This window comes from Cynocephalus volans, chromosome 10 (assembly GCF_027409185.1).
Source record: "Cynocephalus volans isolate mCynVol1 chromosome 10, mCynVol1.pri, whole genome shotgun sequence".
Taxonomy (NCBI): Eukaryota; Metazoa; Chordata; class Mammalia; order Dermoptera; family Cynocephalidae; genus Cynocephalus; species Cynocephalus volans.
This window is the reverse complement of record NC_084469.1, coordinates 106,941,884-106,966,885: the sequence shown is the minus strand read 5'-3', so window position 1 is coordinate 106,966,885 and position 25,002 is coordinate 106,941,884. Positions and strand designations below refer to the sequence as shown.

Genomic DNA, 25,002 nt, shown 5'->3' with positions numbered 1-25,002 from the left:
GAATTACTTTGTGAGAGCAGAAAAATGATGGAGAAATGTTGTATATTTGACAGGGAAGAAAGCTTAATAAATGAAAATTGCTTACATTTTACAAAGCAGTCAAAATCAAAGAAATTGAAATGCCTGAATATAATAAAATGAGCAAGTTATACATCCATGATCTAACTAAATAAGAGCAATTTCTGGCTCTGAGGCTTTAATCTCTGCAATTAGGTGCACACCTTTAGCCACAGGACAACTGGCTCTTTCCTAGTATCTGTCCCAAAAAATCCTTCAGTGTCCTTTTTATGTCTTTATTCCTCAGACTGTAGATGAAGGGGTTCAGCATGGGTGTGACCACAGTGTACATCACTGAGGCTGTTGCACTTGAGTATGAGTTGTGTGTAGCAGCAGAACTAAGGTACACACCTAGGCTTGTGCAATAAAATAAAGAGACGACTGAGAGGTGAGATGCACAGGTGGAAAATGCTTTATACTTTCCCTGAGCTGATGAAATTCTGCATATGGAGGAAACTATCTTGGAGTAGGAGTAAAGGATACCAGCGAGGGATCCCCCACCCAGCAGTGCTGCTGCAAAATACATCACCAGGTCATTAAGAAAGGTGTCAGAACAGGCAAGATGGACCACCTCATTGAGTTCACAGAAAAAGTGGGGGATTTCCAAGTGTGTGCAGAAGGACAGCCTCAACACCATTAAACTATGTAACAAGGAATGCAGGACACTCATGATCCAGGACACCAGAACCAGCAACACACAGAGCTGGGGGTTCATGATGACCATGTAGTGCAGGGGGTAACAAATGGCCACTAACCGGTCGTAGGCCATCACAGTCAGCAGGAAGCTGTCCAATCCAACAAAGTGTATGAAAAAGTACATTTGGGTGATGCAGCCTGTGTAGGTTATGTCTTTGTTCTGTGTCTGTATATTCACCAGCATCTTTGGGATAGTGGTGGAGGTGAAACAGATGTCCACAAAGGACAAGTTGGAGAGGAAGAAATACATTGGGGTGTGGAGGTGGGGGTCTGAGATGATGGCCAGGATGATGATCAGGTTTCCAAACATGGTGAGCAGGTACATGGACAGGAACAGCCCTAAGAGGAATGGTTGTAATTCTCGTTTTTCTAAAATTCCCAGAAGAAGAAATACTGAAATTTGTGTGTCATTCTCTGGTTTCATGTGGTGGAGGTGACTGCAAAAGGAAAAAACAAAAATAATGTAAAAAACAAAAGAAGAGATAGAAAAAGAACTTGAAACAAACATTTATTAATAATCTCTCAGAAATGTTATCATTTATATTCTATAATTAGGACACTAATTTCTCTATATGTGTACCAATCTGTTCCCCTTCAAATGATTCCTCACCCCATGTCTGATTAGGAATTCCCATCCCATGTTTACTCTTTTCCCAAGAGGTCATGTATTCAAAAATTTTAATAACTAATTTTTCAAGCCTCTGAGAAATACTCATTGGTTATTTTCCATGTTCCAGGCAGTCTAAACCATGACTAAACAGTATAGAACAAAAAAAAAACTTCTACAGTAAAATATGTAGAAAGTGTGAAAGCAAATAAAAAATATCACACATTATTTAGATGGTCATAAGGGCTATGAAGTAAAAGAAAGAATGTAAAAAGGAGAGAGTGGATAAGAGGCATTATTTTTTTTTCTGTACATTCAGGGAAATTGAGCAGATGAGGTGACATCTGAATAAAGACCTCCAGGATGACAAGAGAGGTACCACATGGATATTTGGGAATATATGTGGCCAGCAGGGGGATTGTCCAGTGCAAACACCTATAGAAAAATGCTTTTTTCAGATCTGAGGCCCACAAGGAAGCCAGTGTGGCAGGGGAATGAGCAAGAGGAGAGTGATGGGAAACGGTGTCAGAGAATGTTGAAGAATGAGGTGGCCTCACTGCTGTTGAAACTTAAAGACACACGAGGTCTTTCTCTCCAGATGTTGTTATGCTGGCACTGCAATAAATTGGCTTAAATTGTCCTATGAAGTTCAATGCATTCTCTCTTTATTTCCATAAGTTGCTTTGAGTTTTGGCCTCCGTATTATGAGTCACTTTTTTGAACACATTTAGTCCAAGTCTCCTTCATCTGAAACCTCTTCTTACACCTAAAGGGACATACACACACACACAGACACACACGTAAAAAAAAAAAAAAAACACTCAGTATACACTTACACAGAGCATGTATACACATAAAGCAAAAACTTGTACTTCTGGAGACTTATTAATACCATATTCTTCTGTCACCCAATAACATTTTAAAGAGGAATGCATGTCAGGAATGTTTTCATTATGAAATTATCTTTCCATTTTGATGTGGCTATGTTCTGCCCTCTATTTAAAGAAACATAAATTATTTTTTTAAAAAATCTCCTTCATAAACACAGAGAAGAGAATTAAATAGACCAGACTGGGAAAAATCGAATAAGCTCATATGTTTCCTGAGAGAACATGAAAAAGACAAGTCTTCCTTGGTTATGTCCACATCCAACTACCCTTACATCCCTTTCATACCCAGAAAAAGTAATAAAAGAGAAAAAAATAAGTTTACCTAAGAAACAAAAGTAATGCTATCTTTCTGGTGTCACAACACTTGTAGATTAAACAATCATATAGAAAGAATGAGCAAAGAGAATAAGCTAAAATATCATGAAAGGAAATATAAGACGACAACCAGATTTGGTCATTTAGTGCATAAAATGGTAGAAGACTTTTTTGTCATTCTTCCTATTCCACCTTGATTTTGCCAATGGGTTTTTATATGGTCTGATAGTATCTAAGGCTGCCCATTCCTCACTTTTTTTGTGTGGAAATCTATTCTTTGGTATTCTTAGGTTTTGAGATTTGATGTATATTTTATAACACATTCCATGGCACACTCTGTTCTTGTTTCTTGTCTTTTTCCAACATGCAGAGACTCCCTGACGTTACTCTTTAAAATCCTGCACAGACATGGCAATTCTATCCTTTTACACTGAAAAACATTCTTCATATAACTCATCGCGGGGGGCATCATACCATACTCACATTTATTTCTTTGTACTGTCTTCACCATTATAATTCAAGATCTAACTGAGCAGGGATTTCATTATATAGAAGCAAATGTTAAGAAAATGAGAAGTTGTGAGCTAAAAAGAATGGCAGGGGAATAAAACCAGGTCGTTTCAAAACAATGGTATTAACTAAATTGAAAGGTGCATCAATAAAGGAAAGATATAAAATAGCAACAATTTAATGATTCCAATATGGATTAATAATTAAATTTGCAAAGACCTATACATAAGAGAATATAACCCATAATTGAGTTAGAATCATCTAAAATTATAATTTATCTTATATAAAAGTATACAGATGAAATATGTTAATGAAATATAAAAGTGATCTTTAGTAAAATGATGAGGAAGAATGTCTTTCAATTGATGGATGAAGGAAATGTAAATTGTAGAAATATATTCAATCACAAAAGGAACAAAGGCACATTAAAGAACAAAAGAGATGTAAAAATACATTGGAAATACATATAGAAGGTGATATATTGACTCAAATACTGCAGATGAACTTTGTACATTTCAAAAGCAATGAGGAAAGTACAATATATCCGAAGGATAAATTTGACCACACAAAATTACAAAATTTTATACATTCTCGAGATAATCCATGAAAGAAATAGACAGTACACAGCAAAGGTGGTGAAAACTCCAATACTTTTCTTTTTTATTTTGCATCTCACATTTCATTCTTTCTTTTGAAAAAATGTAAGATTGGCCCATGAGAATTATACATATTTATGGGGTACAACGTGATGTTTCCATACATGTATATATTGTGTAATGGTCAAATCAGGGCGATTAGCATTTCTCTCAACTGGAACATTTATCCCTTTTTTGTCATGAGAATATTCAAAAATCTCTCTTTTAGCTAAATATGTAATACATTATTGTTAAGTACAGTCATTCTACTATGCAATAGAACATCAGAACTTATTCCTTCTATCTAACTGTGACTTACTTGTAACCATTTTGTACCCATTCTCCAATCCAATTCTTATATTTGAAAAATGCAATCAAAAACAGAAATAAAATCACTATACAAAAGCAAAGAACTCATAGAGACAATTTGCAATAGACAAAGTAAATCTCTAACAAATCCTCAAATATATTCAGACTCAGAAGTAAGAAAATAATTGCAAGTAATCTTCATTAGTATACTTTAAAAAAAGGTATTAAGTGATTTTTAAAAGTCTCCATATCTAGCATGAGGGTAGATAATTGCAAAATATGTGCCTCATGAACTGCTCTTACAAGGTGGTATGTGGGAGGAATGCATTGTTCTGGAACTTTCTCATCAATATGCAAGCATACACAAATATGTCCCATCTTCAACATAAAAAAGAAATACCCTCATGTCATAGTATATCTCTCCCCATCTAATACCCTATTTCTCTACCCCATGTAATTGCAAGCTTCCTTGGACACATGTATTTCTACTGGAACAATGTCATGCCTACAATCCCTTAACTGGGCTTTCATTACCATCTTTTAAATTTCAATAATGATGAGTGCATTGCTGAATTAAATGGGAACTTTTCAAAACGATCATAAATAAAAATATTAATTAATTTATTAATCAAGAAAGGAAACAACCACTGCATTCTCTGGGCTTGGAGCTTGGCTGAATTGGCTCTCAAGTGAACAAAAATAAACTTTCTTGGTTTCTATTCTCTCTGAAGCATTCCTGCAGTGCCCACTTGGACTCACCGAGGTGGGATGTCTGAGAGGAAGGTCTTTGTGTGAAAATCCGAGTTCCTCCCTGGATGGTTGATGATGAAACTGAAACTCTGTCACCAGACATGAGAGTAGGAAGGCGTCAAGCATCAGTCCCCCTGTCAGACTTAGGACTCCAGAAGAAACCACTTTGTCCCTTCCAGCCCACAGTTGTACACTCTGAGGAACAGCAGTAGAGGAGATATTTACAGCTCTATATATCTGCTCATTAGGAGCATTTCCCAATTGTTGGGACATTGCTTCACACAGAAAGGATTTTTTTCCCTGCAGATATTTTGTTCCCAAGAGACCAGGTTCAAAATCAGGTGAATCCAGTCTTTATTATTTATTTTCTGTGAACTCTCCTGCCTTCTAGAGGTGTTGCCTCCCACAACCTTATACCACTCCTGAGTTAGTTTTCACTAAAGTCTAAGGCTGAACAATCTGTTTTGACTATGTTCCTGGTATTTCCAAAGACTTGAATTGTGGTGGGACACAGCCTCCGTTTTCTCCAGAAAATTATTGCCCTCTTCAAGAACTGTGTTCCTCTGATTTTAAACATGGGTAATATGTTGTTTTGCTTCATGAAAAAATTCCACTAAGAATCAGGAATTTCACACATATAAGAGCTGTCCTTTAGGAGTTTATTTATGCAAGGCCTGATAATTATAACATATATTTAGACATTTTTATGCACATTGCCCTGAGATTAACATCTTCTAAGTAGTCTCCTATTTAATTTTTATAAAACTCCATCCTATGTGGTCAGCAGTATAATAAACTGCATTGTACATTTTCAGAACTGTGGCTTAGAAGGATTAAGTAATCTGCCCAAAGTTATGAGCCAAGTAAGAGGTGGACTTTGATGTGAACTCCATCATGGTGTATCCAGTTCATTTGCTCTAGGGCAGTGGTTCTCCATGAGAGGTGATTGTGCCTCCATGATACATTTGGAAATTCCTGGTAAAATTATTGATTGTCACAACTAGGAAGGTGCTAATGGCATCTAGTCAATTGAAGACTAGGGTGCTTCTCATCATACTATAAAGCACAGCACTTTGGCCACCAAAAAGAATTATTCAGCACCAATGTCAAAGCTGAGGAGGTCGAAAGACTGTTGTAGACCAGAATATCTCCAACTTCAATGTTTATATGAATCCCTTGGTGAGCTGTTAAAGTGCAGATTCTGCTTTGGAAGATCTAGAAGGAACTCTGACATTCTGCATTTGTCACTATTTCGCTGTTGATGTTGCTGTTGCTGGTCCTGTTTGTCGACTTCTTTTAGAGGATCAAGGCTGTGCGGCAGTGTTGAAGTCAGCTACAAGTATTTTGAGGACTTCCTGTGCAAGAATCCTACCTCCCACCTCAGGTCTGATTTTAAGTGTGAAGTGTTGAACTTGATAGCCTGGTTTTTGCATCAACAAGTTTACACTTGCCACTTGAATGCTTCCCTCAGGACAGGAAATGAAATGTGGAATTCCACTTATCTTATGGAGTTTATGTAAGTAAGTAATATTTTAAAGCTCATTGGAAATTACCTCACACAGATGTTCAATGGATAGCAGCTGTCATTGACTAAGTCCCAGGTCTTCATCTACTAAGCTCATTGTGACTCCAGAAAGGTTTCTTTGGATAGGAAGTGAGTCTGGCATGCCCTGTTCCTGGGAGATAGGGTGTTGTGGTCATGAAGTGGTGCCTCCTCCTAGGGCCCCTCATGGGGGCAGAGTGCTTGAGAGCCCACCAGCCTATGCTTTTTATATGCATACCACATCTCTTTTAGCCATTCATGTGTCAGTGGACACCTAGGTTGAATCCATATCTTTGCTGTAATGAATAGTGCTGCAATAAACACAGGGGTGCAGGTGTCTTTTTGTATGCCGATTTCCTTTCTTCTTTTGTTTCCTGAAGCCTTCTTTTGCAGCCAGAGCAATTAGGCAAGAGAAAGAAATAAAGGGCATTTGAATTGATAAGGAGAATGTCCAATTGTCCCTGTTTGCAGATGACATATTTTTACAGAAAGATCAACCTAAAGACTCTGCTAGAATCTTCCTAGACCTGATAAACAAATTCAGTAAACTTGGAAGACAGAAAAACAACTAAGCAAAATTGGTTGTGTTAGTAAACACCAACAGCAAGCTAGTGTACAAGAAATAAGAAAACAATTGATTTACCATAGCAACCGAAACCAAAAAACCAAAAAACAAACAGAAAAAAGTTAACGTAAGAGGTGAAGGATCTCTACAATAAAGCTACAAAACACTGATTTAACAAATTAAAGAAGTTATACAATAAAGGAACTGCATCCCATTCTGATATTGGAAGAATCAATATTGTCAAAATGAGCATACTACCAAATGGGATGTACAGATTCAATGCATTCACAAACAAAGTAAATGACATACTTCACAGAAATAGTGATGTATCAAGCTTCCTAACTTCAAAATACACTAAAAAGCAGCAGTCATTGTAGCAGTATGCTCGTACTGTAACAGACACATAGACCAATGGAACACAATGGAGAATCCAGAAATAAATCCACATACCTATGGCCAACTGATTTTCAACAAAGGAGCCAAGAACATGCATTGGAGAAAGACAGTCTGATGACTGCAGTGAGGTATCGTGATGCTCCTCAGTTCAAATGAGTGACCCTGGGTGGGTTTTCTCTTTTATCTTTTCTACAGGCCGAGGCTCCACCTGGGATCTTGCTTCCTTTAATTGGATTATGGGTTGGTGGTGATTTGGAATTTTATTCCTAACTTGATTTTCTTATCCTTGGTTTCAATACTTTTGGGGGTTCCACCTGTGTTTCTCCCAAGATGAAGACAGTGCCATGGGTTGTGCACATAATTCCCACTCCCTGATGTGCTACCACACATGGCAGTGTAATTCTCCCTGTGAGTTGGGTCAGTGGGTCATTAGTTGGTGATCACTCACCTCTTTCTCTTGGATCCAGTGGTGACTCTCCTTCTGTCTATGCCAATGAGTGATTAGTGGGCAGCCTATAAGGTGGTGGTGGCTGATGTTGTGACAGCAAGCCACCCTTGCAGCTGCAGTTGCTGTGGTGGTCACAGTCATGGGCCACTCTCTCAGAACTGGTGTCTGTGGCAGCAAGAGGGATGGCTGCTGCCAGTGAGGTGTCTGCTGCACTGGTACCATCAGTCAGGTGTTTGGCTCAACTATATGTTTAAAGATGCTTAAAAGTACTATCTTTATTTTATCCTTATGTTTTGCCACAATAAAAAAATAGCAAATAATCTGAGGAGACATTTCTCAAAAGGAGACAAACAAATGGCCTACAGGTGTATGAAAAAAATCGAATCATCATTGCAATGCAAATCAAAACCACACTGAGGTATCCTTTCACTCCATTGAGAGTGACTTTTATCAAAAAGACAAAAAATGACAAATACTGGTGAAGATGTGGAGAAAGTGAAACTGTTATACACTGTTGGTGGTAATGTAAATTAGTACAGCCATTATGGAAAAAATGAAGGCAGATTTCACAAAATAACTACAGATAGAACTAACATATGATCCAGCATCTCTCACTAGTAGGTATATATCTGAAGGAACAGAAATCAACATGTTTAATGGATTCCTGCACTCTCATGTTTACTGCAGCTCTATTTACAATAGCCAAGATTGGAACCAACCTAAATGTCCATTCTTGGATGTTTGGACAAGGAAATGAGGTATCTATGCTCAATGAAATACTTCTCTGCCATGAAAAAGAATGAAATTCTGTCATTTGCAACAACATAGATGAGCTTGGATAGGATTATGTTAAGTGAAATAAGCCAGACACAGAAAGAGAAATACCCCATGTTCTCACTCATATGTGGGATCCAAAAAAGTCAATCATGTAGAAGTAGAGAGTACAGTAGTGGTTATACAGACTGGCAAAGGGGGGTGGAGGAGGAATAGAGAGAGGGTGGTCAATGGGTACAAAGTTGAAGCTAGGAAGAATGAGATCTAGTGTTCTCTGCCGATTTAGGGAGAATACAGTTAACAATTTACTGTATAACTTCAAATAGGTATGAAAGAGGATTCTGAATGTTCCTAACACAAAGAAATAACAAATGATTGAGTTGATGGATATGTTAATTACCCTGATATGATCATTGCACACTGTGTAAATATACCCAAATATCACATTGCACTCAATAAATTTATACAGTTATCATGGGTCTTTTAAAGAAAATAAAATAATTCACAGGCAGAAGTAGATTAGAGGTGGTGAAATGATTGGGGTGGGGGTGTGCGGAGGAATAATTAGAAATTGATGCTTGATTGGTGCAGAGTTTATGTTTAGGATGATGATGAAAAAGTTTAGAAACAGAGGTGATGGGTTTACAGCATTGGGAATGTAATTAATTCCATGGAATTGTATGTTTAAGTATGATTTAAATGGCCAATGTTATGTTATATGCATTTTATCATGATAAAAAAAGAAAAAAATGGTTCTTTCATTGTTTTCCACTGAAGAATCTCGTCACAGCCCCCTTTATGTCCTCATTCCTCAGAATGTAGATGACGGGGTTCAGCAGGAGTGTGACCACAGTGTCCATCACTGAGGCTGTTGCACTTGAGTGTGTGTTTTGTGTAGCAGAAGAACTAATGTACACTCCTAGGCCTGTACCATAAAATAAGGAGACAACTGAGAGGTGAGATGCACAGGTGGAAAATGATTTATACTTTCCCTGAGCTGTAGAGATTCCATGTATGGAGGAAAGTATCTTATAATAAGAGTAAAAGATCCCACAGAGGGTTCCACCACCCATCACTCCCACTGTAAAATACATCAACATGTCACTAAGAAAGGTGTCAGAGCAGGCAAGATGGACCACCTGATTAAGTTCACAGAAAAATTGGGGGTTTCCAAGTCTATACAGAAGGACAGTGGCAACACCATGAAGCTTTGTAAGAGGGAATGCAGGACACTCATGACCCAGGACACCAAAAGCAGCAACACACAGAGCCGGTGGTTCATGATGACAGTGTAGTTCAGGTGGTGACAGATGGCCACAAAGCAGCCATAGGCCATCTCAGTCAGGTGAATGTCATCCAACCCTAGAAAGATTACAAATAAGTGCATCTGGGTGATCCAGCTTTCATAGGTTATGACTTTGCTCTGAGTCTGTATATTCACTAACATCTTTGGGACGGTGGTGGAGGTGAAGCAGATGTCAGAAAAGGAGAGGCTGGAGAGGAAGAAGTACATGGGCATGTGGAGGTGGGAGTCTGAGATTTTGGCTAAGATAATAAGCAGGTTTCCTAGCACAGGGACCAGGTACATGGACAGGAACAGCCCAAAGAGGAAGGTTTTCAATTCTGGTTCCTCTGAAAATCCCAGAGGAAGGAATTCTGAAATTGGTGTATCATTCCCTGGCTCCATCTGGCTGATGTGACTACAAAGAAAAGAGAAAGACATCATGACACAATCATGTAGTACTCACCTATCAGAAATGCTATCATTTTTTTGACAGTCAGAAAGTTAAATTCTCTCTCTGTCTTCATTCCTCTCTACCTCCCTCCTGTCCTCCCTCTATTTCTCCTTTCCTTCTTCTCTCCTTTTCTTTCCTTCTTTCTTCCTTTCATTCTTTCTTTTTGTTTCCATATCAACAGATAAAAGTTTATATATTTATTGTTTACACCATGATTTGAAGTGTATATACATTTTGATATAGTTAACTGTAGCTATTAACCTATACATTACTCCACAGACATCATTGTAATGCTGAGAACACTTAATATCTGCTTTCTTTGTATTTTTCAATAGTACAATTTACCATAATTAACTAGGCCACCATGTTGAACTATAGATCTCTTGGATATATTCCTCCTATCTTAGTGAATTGTTCTATTTTTCCCCCTATTTCCATTCAACCCCAACCCCCCCATTACTACTGCCCCCTCTGTGGTAACCTCCAATGTACAAGAAGGTAATTTCTATATTTTACGTGTGAATGTGATCCCTTTTAGGGATACCTATTCCATCTCTGATTAAGAATTTCCATCCCACTCTCAGCCTTTTCCTGAGAGCATGTTTTCCACAGTTTTAATGAGAAAATTTTTAATGTATTTGAGAAAAGTATACTGAATTTTGGCACATTGCAAGTAAGTCTAGACAGTGAGTGAAGAGAGCTATAAAACAAAAGTCTGTACAATCTAAAAATGGAGAAAGATTATGAGCAAATTTCTAAAATGCTATATGCTATGTCAGATGGTGACAAATCCTGTGAAGAAGAGGAAAGAGTGGATGTGGGGTTATTTTTTTTTTTACTGAGAATTAGGGAAAGACCACCAGACAAGGTGACAATTGAACAGAGACCATAATGAAGACATGGTGACAATCTCAATATCACCTGCAGAAGTGTGTTTCTGGCAGGAAGAACAGCCAAAGGACCTGAGGAAGGTGCTTGTTCATTGCCAACAAAAAAGACAGTGTGGCAGGGGAATGAGCAAAGGGAGATTGATCAGAGTTGGTTTGAGAGAATGTTGAAGAATGAAGTGTCCTTGCAGGTCCTGAAAATTCAGCATGCAAGGAGTCCCTCTGTCCAGATGTTGCATGTCACTTTATTAAATTGGCTGCAAAGGGTCTCTGTGACAGAAATGAAGCTCCTTTTTATTTCGATAGGTTGCCTTCAGTTTACCCCTTCATATTGTTAGTCATATTTTCAAATATGTTGAGCCTTGCACAGTTTTACTGAAACCTGTGCCCACCCCTAAAGCTATATGTATGCACAAACATATGCATATGCAGCACAATGTGGCCTGCTGGGCCATGTTAATACCATGTTCTTCCTACCCCCAGTCTATTAGAAAGGGATGGATAAAAAGCAAGTTGTCAGTATCAGATTGTCTCTCCTCTATAGAATGTAGAATCGATCTCCAGAAATTCCACTTTGTAAATGTCTCATAGATGTGTAACCAGTGTTGCATGGGAATGAGGAAGAAGAGAGTGATGACAAGTGTGTGCTGTATAATAGGAATGGCCAGTACAAAGGCCCTGAGGATGTTGCCTGTGGCCAACAAGGAAACCAGTGTGGCAGGGGAGTGGGCAGGAGAGCGATGACAGTATCAGAGAATACTGAAGAATGAAGAGGCCTCATAGCTGCTGAAAATTCAAGATACAAGGAGTCCCTCTGTCCAGATCTTGCATGTCACTTTATTAATTTGGCTGCAAATGTGCCCTTTGATTGAAATGCAGCTCCTTGAGGCTCCATTTTGGAGCGATCATTTTCTGCTCTGTATCTGAAGAAAGACAGGAAACAGCGTGAGGGGATTTAACTTTATATGGGGGGAAATACCTAATAAGGTCAGATAGACCTGAGGAAACTGCAAGAAAGAAAAAACCTTTTTGGATTTGGAGACAATCGTACTCATATTAAATCCCATTAAGGCACAAGAGGAATAATAAAAGACAAAGATAAATTTGCCATATGTGATAGTCCATTTCTGTTGCTTGTAACAAAATACATGGAACTGGGTATATTATAAAGAAAACAAAATTTATGACTTACAGTTTCCGAGGCTGGGAAGTCCAAATTCCAGGGAACCTAGCTGGTGAAGGTCTTGGTGGTGGTGACAGTGATAACAGAGTATCACATTGTGAAATGGCACAGCAGAGAGAGCAGAGAGACTATGCTCTTCATTCTCTCTGTTTATAAAGCCCTGATGCCCATGACCACGTTTAATCCATTCAAAACTGTATGGTCCTACAATCTAATCACCTCTTTGAGGCTCCACCTTTCAGTTCCCATGAGAAGATTTACACCCTCAACAGTGACAGTGGGGATTTAAGCTTCAGTGAGGTTGGTGGTGGGGCATCCAGGCTACAACATCAGACAACAAACAGAATAATATCTTTTCAGGGCCAAGACACTCAGAGATGGAGCATCCCAGTAAAAAAATTAATAAATGGAAGAAATCAACAATGCAAAAAAGGAAATACACAAATAACACTCTTATTTGGGCTATTTTTTTTTTAACATTAAACAGAAGACTAGGTCTTTTTGTGCTTATTCTATATTCACTTGACGTATTGAATCTCTATGTTTCCACAGTGAATGACAGAAGCACCTCTCTCGCTTTCCTTGTGTGGCATCTTGTCTTTGTTTTTCTTAGTCTTTGGGTTTTGATCTGTCTGACAAATCCAGTGGGTACACTCTAGGTCTGTTTTATTTTTTTAATTTTAATTTATTTTGTCAATATACAATGTGGTTGATTATTGTGGCCCATTACCGAAACCTCCCTCCCTCCTTCCACTCCCCCATCCCTCCCAACAATGTCCTTTCTGTTCATTTGTCGTATCAACTTCAAGGAATTGTAATTGTTGTGTCTTCTGCACACCCCCCCCCCCGCAGTTTACTTGTGTATTTATTTATTTATTTTTAGCTCCCACAAATAAGTGACAATATGTGGCATTTCTCTTTCTATGCCTGACTCATTTCACTTAATATAATTCTCTCTAGGCCCATCCTTGTTGTTGCAAATGGTGGTATGTCATTCTTTTTTATGGTAGAGTAGTATTCCATTGTGTAGCTATACCACATTTTCCATATCCACTCATCTGGTGATGGACATTTGGGCTGGTTCCAACTCTTAGCTATTGTAAAGAGTGTTGCAATGAATATTAGAGAACAGGTATACCTTCAGCTTGATGATTTCCATTCCTCTGGGTATATTCCCAGCAGTGGGATAGCTGGGTTATATGGTAGATCTACCTGCAATTGTTTGAGGAACCTCCATAACATTTTCAAAGATGCTGCACTATTTAGCAGTCCCATGAGCAATGTATGAGAGTTCCTTTTTCTCCACAACCTTGCCAGCATTTATCAATCACAGTCTTTTGAATATTAGCCATCCTAACTGAGGTGCGATGGTATCTCAGTGTGGTTTTCATTTGTATTTCCCAAATGCTGAGTCATGGTGAGCATTTTTTCATATGTCTGTTGGACATTCGCATATCTTCCTTTGAGAAATGCCTATTTAGCTCTTTTGCCCATTTTTTAATTGGGTTATTTGTTTTTTGTTTTTATGTTTTTGTAAAGTTGTTTCACTCCCTTGTATATTCTGGATATTAATCCTTTGTCAGATGTGTATTTGGCAAATATTTTCTCCCACTCTGTTGGTTGTCTTTTAACTCTATTAATTCCTTCTTTTGCTGTGTAGAAGCTTTTCAGTTTGATATAATCCCATTTGTTTATTTTTACTTTGGTTACCCGTGCTTTTGGGGTTGTATTAATGAAGTCTGTGTCCAGTCCTACTTCATGAAGTGTTTCTCCTAAGTTTTCTTTGAGTAGTTTTATTGTTTCAGGGTATAGATTTAATTCTTTAATCCATTTTGAGTTAATTTTCGTATATGGTGAGAGGTATGGGACTACTTTCACTTTCTTGCATATTGATATCCAGTTATCCTAGCACCATTTGCTGAAGAGGCAGTCTCTTCCCCAGTGTATAGGCTTGGTGCCTTTGTCAAAGATTAGATGGCTGTATGTGTGTGGATTGATTTCTGGATTCTCTATTCTATTCCATTGATCAGTGTGTTTGTTTTTATGCCAGTACCATGCTGTTTTGGTTATTATAGCTTTGTACTACAGTTTAAAATCAGGTAGTGTTCTGTCTCCAGCTTTATTTTTTTTTTGCTCAGAATTGCTTTGGCTACGATGGTTTTTTTGTTATTTCATGTAAATGCATGGAGAGTTTTTTCCATTTCTGAGAAAATGTCATTGGAATTTTGATGTGGATTGTACTGAATTTGTATATCACTTTGGGTAGTGTGGACATTTTCACAACGTTGATTCTTCCAATCCAAGAACGTGGGATATCTTTCCATCTTCTTCTATCCTCTCTAATTTCTCTCAGCAGCAGTTTGCAGTTCTCATTATTGAGATTTTTCACATCCTTGGTTAACTCAATTCCTAAGTATTTTATTTTTTTGATGGCTATTGTAAACGGCCAAGCTTTCTTGATTTCTCTTTCTGCATGTTCACTATTGGAAAATAGAAATGCTACTTATTTTTGTGTGTTGGTTTTGTATCCTACTACTTTGCTGAAATCATTTATCACTCCAAGAGTTTTTTTTTTTTTTTTTTTGTAGAGTCTTTAGGTTCTTCGATATATAGGATCATGTCATCTGCAAACAGAGACAGTTTGACTTCATCTTTTCGAATCTGGATGCCCTTTATTTCGTTCACTTCTCTGATTGCTCTGGCCAGTACTTCCAACACTATGTTGAGGAGTGGTGAGAGTGGGCATCCTTGTCTAGTTCCTGTTCTTAAAGGAAAAGCTTTCAGCTTTTCTCCATTCAGGATGATACTGGCATTGGGTTTATCACTTATGGCTTTAATTATGTTGAGATATTTTCCATCTATACCTAACTTATATAGAGTGTTTTTCATAAACGTATGTTGAATTTTATCAAATGCTTTCTCAGCATCTATAGAGATAATCATATGGTCCTTGTGTTTGATTTTATTGATATGGTGTATCACATTTATTGATTCCTGTATGTTGAACCAACCTTGCATCCCTGGGATGAATTCCACTTGATCGTGGCATATAATTTTATGTATGTGTTGCTGTATTTTGTTAGCTAGTATTATATTAAGTGTTTTTGCATCTGTATTCATCAAGGATATTGTCCTGTAGTTTTCTTTTTTAGTTGTATCTTTACCTGGTTTTGGTATCAGGGTGATGTTTGCTTCATAGAATGAGTTTGGAAGAATTGCCTCTGTTTCAATCTTTTGGAATAGTTTGTAGAGAATTGAACATTTGATAGGATTCTGCTGTGAATCCATCTGGTCCTGGGCTTTTCTTTGTGGGGAGCTTTCTGATAACAACTTAAATCTCCTTTATTGTTATTGGTCTGTTCAGATTTTCTACATCTTCCTGGCTCAATTTTGGGAGCTTGTGTGTATCCAGAAAATTATTCATCTTCTCCAGATTTTCAAATTTGTTGGCATATACTTGTTTATAGAAGTCTCAAATGATTCCTTGTATTTCAGATGTATCAATTGTAATATCACCTTTTTCATTTCTAATTTGTGTTATTTGGATCTTCTCTCTTCTTTTTTTAATTAGCAATGCTAATGGTTTGTCAATTTTGTTTATCTTTTCAAAAAACCAACTCTTTGAATCATTGAACTTTTGTATTGTTTTTTGGGTTTCAAATTCATTAAGTTCTGCTATCATCTTAATGATTTCTTTCCATCTCCTAACTTTGGGTGTGGATTGTTCTTGTTTTCCTAGTTCTTTAAGGTGAAGTGTTAGGTTGTTCACTTGCCATCTTTCTATTCTTCTGAAATAAGCATTTAATGCGATAAATTTCTCCCTCAGTACTGCTTTTGCCGTATCCCACAGGTATTGGTATGATGTATCTTTATTTTCATTAGTTTCAATAAATTTTTTTATTTCCTGCTTGATTTCTTCTTGGACCCATATGTCATTAAGGAGAATGCTGTTTAATTTCCATGTGTTTGAATGGTTTCCAGAATTTTGTTTGTTATTGATTTCTAATTTTAATCCATTGTGGTCTTCAAAAATACATAAGATAATTCCAATTTTTAAAAATTTGTTGAGACTTGATTTGTGACCTAACATGTGTTCTATTCTGGAGAATGATCCATGTGATGATGAGAAGAATGCATATTTTGAGGTTATTGGATTGAATATTCTGTAGATATCTGCCAGGTTCAATTGGTATAGTATGTTGTTCAGATCTTGTGTTCCTGTGCGGATTCTTTGCCTAGATGATCTGTCCAACATTGACACTGGGGTGTTCAGGTCCCCCACTATTATGGTATTAGTATCTATTTCCTTCTTTAAGTCTAATAGAGTTTGTTTTATAAATCTGGCTGCTCTGACATTGAGTCCATATATATTTATGATTGTTATGTCTTCTCTATGAATCCATCATTTTATCATTATGTAGTGGCCCTTATTATCTCTTTTTATGGTTTTTGTTTAAAGTCCATTTTATTAGATATAAGAATAGCTACTCCTGCTCTGTTTTCATTTCTGTATGCATGTTAAATCTTTTTCCATCCTTTCAGTCTTAGTCTATGTGACTCTTTATAGTTGAGGTGGGTCTCTTGAAGGCAGCATATAGTTGGGTACTCCTTTTTAATCCAGTGTTCAAGTCTGTGTCTTTTGATTGGGGAATTTAAGCCTTTTACATTAAGAGTTGTTATTGAAAAGTGTTGATTTAATCCTAGCATTTTATTGATTTTTGTTTGCATGTTTTAAGTGTCTTTTATTCCTTTTTTTCTGATTTCCTGTTTGATTTCTATATTTGTTGATTCCTTGGGTTGCAGATAGCCTTTTTTGCTGTTGTTTTCTATTCATTGATGTCATTTTTATTGTACTAGTGAGTTTTGATTTTTCTTTGGTTTTTATGGCAGTGGTAGTTGTTTTCAGGTACCAAACCCAGTACTCCCTTGAGAATTTCTTGTAAGGGTGGTCATGAACTCCCACAGTTTCTGTTTGTCTGATAAATATACTAGTTGCCCTTCCTTTTTGAAGGATAGCCTTGTGGGGTAGAGTATTGTTGGCTGTCAATCTCTGTCTTTTAGTATTTTGAATATATCATCCCATTCCTTTCTGGCTTTTAGGGTTTGTGATGAAAAGCCTGATGTTAGTCTGATTGGGGCTCCCTTCTAGGTGATTTGATGCTTCTCTCTTGCAGCTTTTATGATGCTTTCGTCTTTGAGTTTTGTCAATTGGACTATAACATGTGTTCATGAAGATCTTTTTGGGTTGAATGCATTTGGGGATCATTGAGCTTCCTGAATCTGAGGATCTGTGTCTTTTCCTATACCTGCGAATTTTTCTGCCACTATTTTGTTGAATATGTTTTCATTGGAATCTCCTTTTTCCTCCCCTTCTGGAATATCCATGACTCAGATATTTGAGTTCTTAAAGTTGTCTGATATCTGTCTTAGATTTTCTTCAATGCTTTTAATTCTTTTTTCTTTTTGTCTGCCTGTGTTATTTCAAACAGCCCATCTTGAAGGTCAGAAGTTCTCTCTTCTGCTTCTGCAAGCCTGATGGTTAAACTCTCTGTTGTGGTTTTTATTTCGTTGAATGAATTCTTCTGCTTGGCAAGCTCTGCTACATTCTTTTTCAGGTCATTCATTTCCTTGAACATTTCTTCTTTCAGGTCTTGTATACTTTTTCTCATTTCATCATGTTGTCTAGCTGAGTTTTCTTGTATCTCATTTAGTTTCCTTGAATTATCACTTGAAATTCCTTGTCAGACATTTCAAGGGCTTCTCATCTATAGGATCTAGAGCTTGAGAGTTATTACCCTTTGGTGGTACTTTCTTGATTTTTCATATTTCTGGTTTCTTTTCTTTGATGTTTAGTCATTGTGGCAGGGGATTACAAGGTCCACTCATTTGACACTATTGTCTGGCTAGGATGCTGCTGGGGCTGCCAATTTGGTATGGCTGCCTCAGTGTCTGCTCTGTTGTCCACTACTGCCTCAGGTGCATGGTTGCCTCAGATCTTCGGGCTCTCAGGGGAGGCACCACTCTGATCAGTGCACACTCGGTGGGGCTAGGGATGGAGTCAGGCAGGGGTGGGAAGACCTACCTACTGGGTCACACGCTGGCACCACAGGGCACTTGGTCTCCACAGATCTTAGGCTTCTCCAACTGGGCACTTCTCTGACTGATGTGCAGTTGACAGGGCTGGGAATGGAGTTGGGTAGTGGTGGTGGGGTCTACCTATTGGGTCATGTGCTGGCACTGCAGGGTGCTTCATCTCCGAGAAACTTGGGCCTCTCTGGCTGGGCACCTCTCTGATCAGTGTGCATTCAGCAGGGCTGGGGATGGATATAGGTGGTGGCAGCGAGTCCTACTTGCTGAGTCACATGCTGGGTACCACAGGACATGTGGTCTCTGCAGAGCTTCTGCGTCCCCTGCTGGACATCTCCCTGCTCCACCTCTATTCACATTCACACTCATGAATCCTCTGTCAGGGGCAAGCTGCTTAAGCAAGGTCTTCACTGCATAGGACTGGCCTTCCAACCTCTGCTAGTCACCATCAGGGCAAGCTGCTGCCAGCCAGAAAGAGCATGCTTCTTACAGGGTGAGAGGAGTTTAAGCTGCAGTTGTCTGGCAGTCTCAGCAGCAGAGACATGGGAGCAAAATAGTCCCAGTGGACACTTTCTTCTTGAAGCTAGAGTCTTCTCTATTGCCCAAGCTTTCCAATTTTCTCCAGTGGCTAAATTAGGCTCTTGGACTCCAAACTAATAGAAATGAACAATGTACCCAACAATAAAGCAATGAATGCTTTATTAAGAGAGGAGATAGGCTTATGCATAAGGGAGATAGTGACAGTAAACCTAGTACCTAGGCTTCGTTCTTGTCTTCATCCAACACACAAAGATTTCCCTAACATTTCTCCATGAAATATTGCACACGCCATGACAATTCTCTTCCTTTACACCAACGTACAAACAAACAAACAAACAACCCAGAAAACCATTTCTCAAGTAATTGATCTCTGAGGACTTTATGTCATACAGACATTGATTTTATTGTTCCGTATCTTAATTATTATTGTGCCAGATCCAAGTTAGCAGAGACTTCACCTGCTTTGCTTACTTATGTATTTTCTCAAAGGCATGTGGTTATGTGTGCATTCTGTAGAAAAAAATTAACGAAGAAGTTATGAAATAAAAAGAAGAGTGGGGAGTAAAACCAGGTTAAATATAGAGATTTTAAAACAACCATATTAAACAAAATTGAATGAGAATCAAAAAGCAACTGAAAAAGGGTATAATATAACAATAATTGGATGGCATAAAGTAAATTAATTACTAAGTTGATAAAGATCTACACGTAAAAGAATATAATACATAATGTTCCCAGAAAGTTCTGGTACATGGCAGATACTCAATATTTGTTGAATGAATCAGGAAGTAAGTCTTGGTAAACATATGGTATTACATAAAAGACCAGGTTATATTTCAATTTTGTTGGAAAAGCATGAATTAAAACTGACATAAATGGATATCTACCTGGAAGGCAATAAAGTTGGTCCCCTAACTCACACATCTGACAAAAATTCAGAGGACTTAACGATGTCAGTGTAAAAGTAAACACTGAATTTTAGATGAATATCTAGAAAACTTGCTGGCAAGGTTGTGGAGAAAAAGGAACCCTCCTACATTGTTGGTGGGACTGCAAAATGGTGCAGCTTTTATGGAAAATGGTTTGAATGTTCTCCAATCTATTACAGATTGACCTACCATAAGACCCAGCTATTCCACTGCCGAGAATATATCCAGAGGAGTGGAAATCATCATGTTGACATGATACCTGTACTCCAATGTTTTTTGCAGCACTATTTAAAATAGCCAAGAGTGGACACCAGACCAAATGTCCATCATCAGATGAGTGGATATGGAAAATGTGGTATATCTACACAATGGAATACTACTCTGCTATAAAAGACAATGAAATACTGCCATTTGCAACATGGATGGACCTAGAGAGAATTATGTTAAGTGAAAGTAGTCAGGCACAGAAAGAGAAATATCATGTTCTCACTTATTTGTGGGAGCTAATAAATAAATAAATAAACACACAAACAACCTGGGGGGAGGGAATAAAACACAACAATTACAATTCTTTGAAGTGGATATGAAAAGCAAACAGAAAGGAGATTGTTGGGAGGGAGGAGGGAGAGGGAGGAGGGAGGGAGGTTTCGTAATGGGCTACAATAATCAACCACAATGTATATCGACAAAATAAAATAAAATAAAGTAAATTTAAATTCACCTTTCACAAACCACTATCATGACTTACTCAGACCTTCTGTGATGTGCTTAAACTTTTCTTTTGTTTTCTTTGTCCCCATACTTCTTTACATTCTGGAGCAATCCAGTCATTCTATTCTAAGACAAAATCCACTACACAAGATGCTTTCTCACACAAAAGTATCTTTTCCTTTTAACCTTCCTAACCAGAACTACATCTTCGTAGCTTTCCCATATCTCATCTTTTCCCACAATTTTGTTTCCTTTTTAGCAACAATACCAAATTAGCCTCATTTGATCTGTTTTTGGCTGCATCCACTACTTTGGCCTTAAAACCTTCTAGCAGAGGTAAATGCAACCCTGTTTCACCAGTAAACCCACGGGAAAAATGTATGCTGATAGTTCTGATAACATTTCTCATAGCAGTCTGATTTTCAAAAAGCCTTTTTACCCCACCCCCCCTTTTTTTTTAGTAAGCTTCTGCTTTAACACTTGCAGAACTCTGCACAGACAGACACACTTTGTCCAGGTTTCTGTTAACTAAAATCTCCATCTGTATCCTGAATCAGTAGTGGTGGGACTAAGAGAGAGTCAGGAGGAGACTGATGATGTGATAGCCGAACCCAGGTAAGCCCCAAGGGGTGTGCCATCCATACATCTTGGGAGGGGGCCTCAGAGGCGGCATGCTTAAGTTTGGAAAGGTGTACCCAGGGATAGTGTCCCAGGAGTTTTGTGGCTGTGGGGGTGGTTAGAACCACCGTGTAGGGACCAGTCCACCTGGGCTGTAGGGTTTTTGGATATTTTTCTTTTAGTAAGATGCTATCCCCTGGGGTTAAAGCCTGGGGAGTAATTGTGGTGTGGTCCCCAGGGGTGGGAGTAACTGAGTCAGTGCGGGCCCACAAAAGGGCCCTTAAAAGGGTTAGGTAGGGTTGGTAGGATAAAAGGAGAGGATGAGGCTGGAAAATTGTGGGTCAGCAGGAAGGGCCATCCGTAGAGGAGTTCAAAAAGGCTGAGGCCTGATGTCCCCTAGGGCTGGCCCTAAGCCTCGTAAGTGCCAACAGGGGGAGGGTTGGCCAAGATAAGCGGGTCCCGAGGGAAAGTTTAGTAAGATGTTCCTTGAGGAGGCCGTTGGCTCCCTCAACCTTACTCAATGATTGGGGATGGTAAGGGATGTGAAGTTTCCAGGTGACATTCAGTCTTTCAGAGACCTGCTGGGTGACACTGGAGGTGAAGGCTGGGCCATTGTCAGATTGTAGGGTCCATGGAAGGCCAAACCTTGGGATGATATGTTCAATGAGTACAGTGGCTACACATCCACTGTTTCTCGAGCTGTGGGGTAAGCCTCAATCCATTCCGTAAAGGTGTCCACCAAAGTTAGTAAGTAATGATAGGTTTTGTGACATGGCATGTGGGTGAAATCAAGCTGCCAGTCCTCCCCGGTTGATGGCCTTGGAGTCGATGTTTAGGTCCTACCCTGCAAATTCCCCCTAGAGAGTTAAGAGCAGAACATATGTTGCAAGACTGATGAACCTCCTCAATAAGCTTTCGGAGGTGTGGGTTATGGAAAAGGGGTTCTAGGAACCGATATAAAGCTTTTGGGCCAATGTGGAGGGATTGTTGGACATCTGTAATGATGCTGGGGGATAGATGGCCCAGAAGGGTGACCTTATTTTGGATAAAAATCTAACCCTTGTCCCTGATAATTCCCCCCAACCACTTGAGGGTCTGAGTTTCTTTTTTGGTGTACAAGGGGGAATGAGGTGTGTTGAGGAAAAGGAGAGGAGCTGGGGCAGAGCCTAGAGTCAAAGCCTGGGCTGTGGAATCAGCTTTGTTTTTGCCATTAGATATAGGGTCTTTTGAGGACTGGTGGCCATGGCAGTGAACGATAGCCACCTTGGTTGGGAGGCTAAAGTCCTCAAGTAGCTTTGAGATGAGGGGCCCATTGATTATTGGGGTCCCTTTAGTAGTGAGGAATTTTTGTTCTTGCCAGAGGACAGAGTGAGTATGGGTGATGAGGAAAGCATATCTGGAATCTGTGTACATAGTGACCCGTTGTCCCTTGGACAGGTGGAGGGCCTGAGTGAGGGCTATCACCTCTGCCTATTGAGAGGTTGTTCCGAGGGGAAGGGGTACAGCTTCTAAGGTGGCATCTAGAGTAACAACAGCATAGGCTGCATGCCTTTGGCCATCTGGGGAAATAAAAGAACTACCATCTATGAAAAGCACATGGTCAGGGTTAGATAGGGGCCTGTCAGAGAGCCCTGGATGTGAGGGAATAATGTCCTCTAAAAGTTGAGGACAGGAATGGGTTGGGAGTAGTGGAGGGAGTAGGCAGAAGGGTCATGGGGTTTAAGGGGGGGGTGGATAAAGAAATCTGGGGATTTTTGACAAAAAGGAGGTGGTACAGTTGGATTCTGCAAGGGGTCAAATGGGCAAGGGATTTGTGGCTGAGCAGGTCCCCCAAGTGATGGGAGGAAAAGACAATGAGAGATTGGCCCAAAGTAAGTTTGAGAGCTTCTTTGGTCAGGGAGGCAGCTGCTGCTAGTGCCCTGAGACATGACTGCTATCCCTGGACCGTGACATCTAGCTGTTTTGATAGGTAGCCACTGTCCCATAGGGAAGTCCTGCAGGCTGGGCCAGGAGGCCATTAGCCAAGCCAGAACGCTCATCCATAAATAGATGAAAAGGCTTTGAAAGATCTGAGAGAGCCAGAGTGGATCCTGTAGTGAGACAATCCCAAAGCCTAGAGAAAAGGGGTTTAACAGCGGTGGGGTCAGTTAATGGTCCCTGCATGGTGTCCTTAGCTGCTTTGTATAGGGGTCATGCTAGGAGGGTGAAGTTGGGGATCAACTGTCAGAAGAAACCCACAAGGCCCAGAAAAGAGAGGATGTCGTCAGCACTCTGGGGAGGTTGGAGATCCCAGAGGAGGCAGATACGGTCCCCTGTAAGAGACTTGGAAGTGGGGTTTAGGGATATGCCTAGGTAAGTAACTGTGGGGGTGCAAATTTGAGCCTTGGAAGGAGTGACCCTATAACCTCTGGACTCAAGGAAATTGAGAAGGGTTGCAGTATCCTCTTGGGAAGAGGATAATGAGGGGCTGCAAAGTAGGAGGTCATCCACATATTGGAGGAGTGTGCTGTACTTTAGAGTGCGAAGATTGAGATCTTTGTCTAAAGCCTGGCCAAAACAATGGGGACTATCTCTAAAGCCTGTGGCAAAACAGTCCAGGTAAGTTGTTGTGAAGCATGTGTGTCATGGTCCTCCCAAGTGAAGGCTAAAAGGAAATAAGAGTCTAGATGAAGGAGGACAGAGGAGAAAGCATCTTTGAGATGCAAAATGGAAAAGTGGGAGGTGGTAGGGGGGATATTGCAGAGCAGGGTATATGGGTTGGAGATGACTGGATGGAGTGGGACTACGGCATCATTAATAAGTCTTAAATCCTGCACTAGGTGGTAGGCTTCGGTGAGCTTCTTTACAGGGTGGCTGGGGGTGTTGCAGGGTGAGCTAATGGGAATAAGGAGTCCCTGCTGGCAGAGCCAATCTATGATGGGTTTGAGTCCTTGTCGGTAGGTTTCTGAAATGGGGAATTGAGGACAGGAAGGAAAGGTGGTTTGATCTTTTAATTGTATTTTCAGTGGGGAATGGTGAGAAGCTACTATTGGCTTAGAAGTATCCCAAACCTGGGGGTCTACTGACAATGGAGAGTGGGGCAGTTGGGAAAGGTTGGGTGAAACTAGGGCCAAAATAAGGTGGGTGGAAACAGTAGGGGAGGGGGAAAGACGAATGGTGGCCTGGAGCTTGTGAAGGATATCCTGGCCGAGGAGGTGGACGGGGCAGGAGGGGAGTATTAGAAAAGAATGAGAAAAGGGAAACCCATCCAGGCCACAGGAAAGGAGTGGAGTGGTCTGTGGATTAGAAGAGGTGCCATCAATTCCCATTACTGCCACTGAGGAGAGGAAGCATGTGCCCAAGTAGGACGGCAGAACAGAATGGGCAGCCCCCGTGTACAACAGGAAGGAAATGGACTTACCCAGGTTTCTGGGCCCTGTCAGTCATCATCCAGGCCAAGGAGCTGGAAGGCAGGACTTACTAGCTCAGAGTTTCCTCCAAGTGGAGGTGCCAGGGACCCTCTGATGCCAGGGCAGTCAGTGTTCCAGTGGCGCATCCTCCAGCATTGAGGGCATAGGTGTATTGGGGCCCTGGGATTTGGACATTGGTGGGCCCAGTGTCCATCAGCGCCACACTTGAAGCAGGCCCTCAGGAGGGGTGCACTGGGTTACCCCTTTCCATTGGCTCCTGGAGCCAGCTGGCTGCAGGGCTGCTACCAAGTCTTGGGTTTGGAGTTGGACCTTCTGCTGGACCCAAGCTTGTCTTTTAAGTTCACCGGTTTCCTCCTGGGCATTAAAAACTTTAAATGCCATTCTCACCAGGTCAGCAATGGGAGTT

General features: G+C 39.8%; 1 protein-coding gene and 1 pseudogene across 1 annotated transcript; both read right to left on the bottom strand.

Moving 5' to 3' along the window:
- Positions 1–223: 223 nt before the first annotated feature.
- Positions 224–1,078, bottom strand: LOC134387637 (olfactory receptor 7A17-like). Its single transcript, XM_063110045.1, has 2 exons — positions 724–1,078; positions 224–438 (listed from the first exon to the last, which is right to left on the bottom strand). The coding sequence occupies exons 1-2, from the start codon at positions 1,076–1,078 to the stop codon at positions 224–226; spliced, it is 570 nt and encodes a 189-aa protein (XP_062966115.1).
- An 8,175-nt stretch (positions 1,079–9,253) lies between these two features.
- Positions 9,254–24,789, bottom strand: LOC134387636 (olfactory receptor 7A10-like; annotated as a pseudogene).
- Between the last annotated feature and the right edge of the window lie 213 nt (positions 24,790–25,002).

Coding starts and splice junctions, on each gene's coding strand:
- LOC134387637 (XM_063110045.1), bottom strand. CDS start 1,078: ATGTACCTGCTCACCATGTTTGGAAACCTGATCATCATCCTGGCCATC. Junction 439..723: donor TCTGGTGTCCTGGATCATGA/GTGTCCTGCATT, acceptor CTCACCTCTCAG/TCGTCTCTTTATTTTATTGC.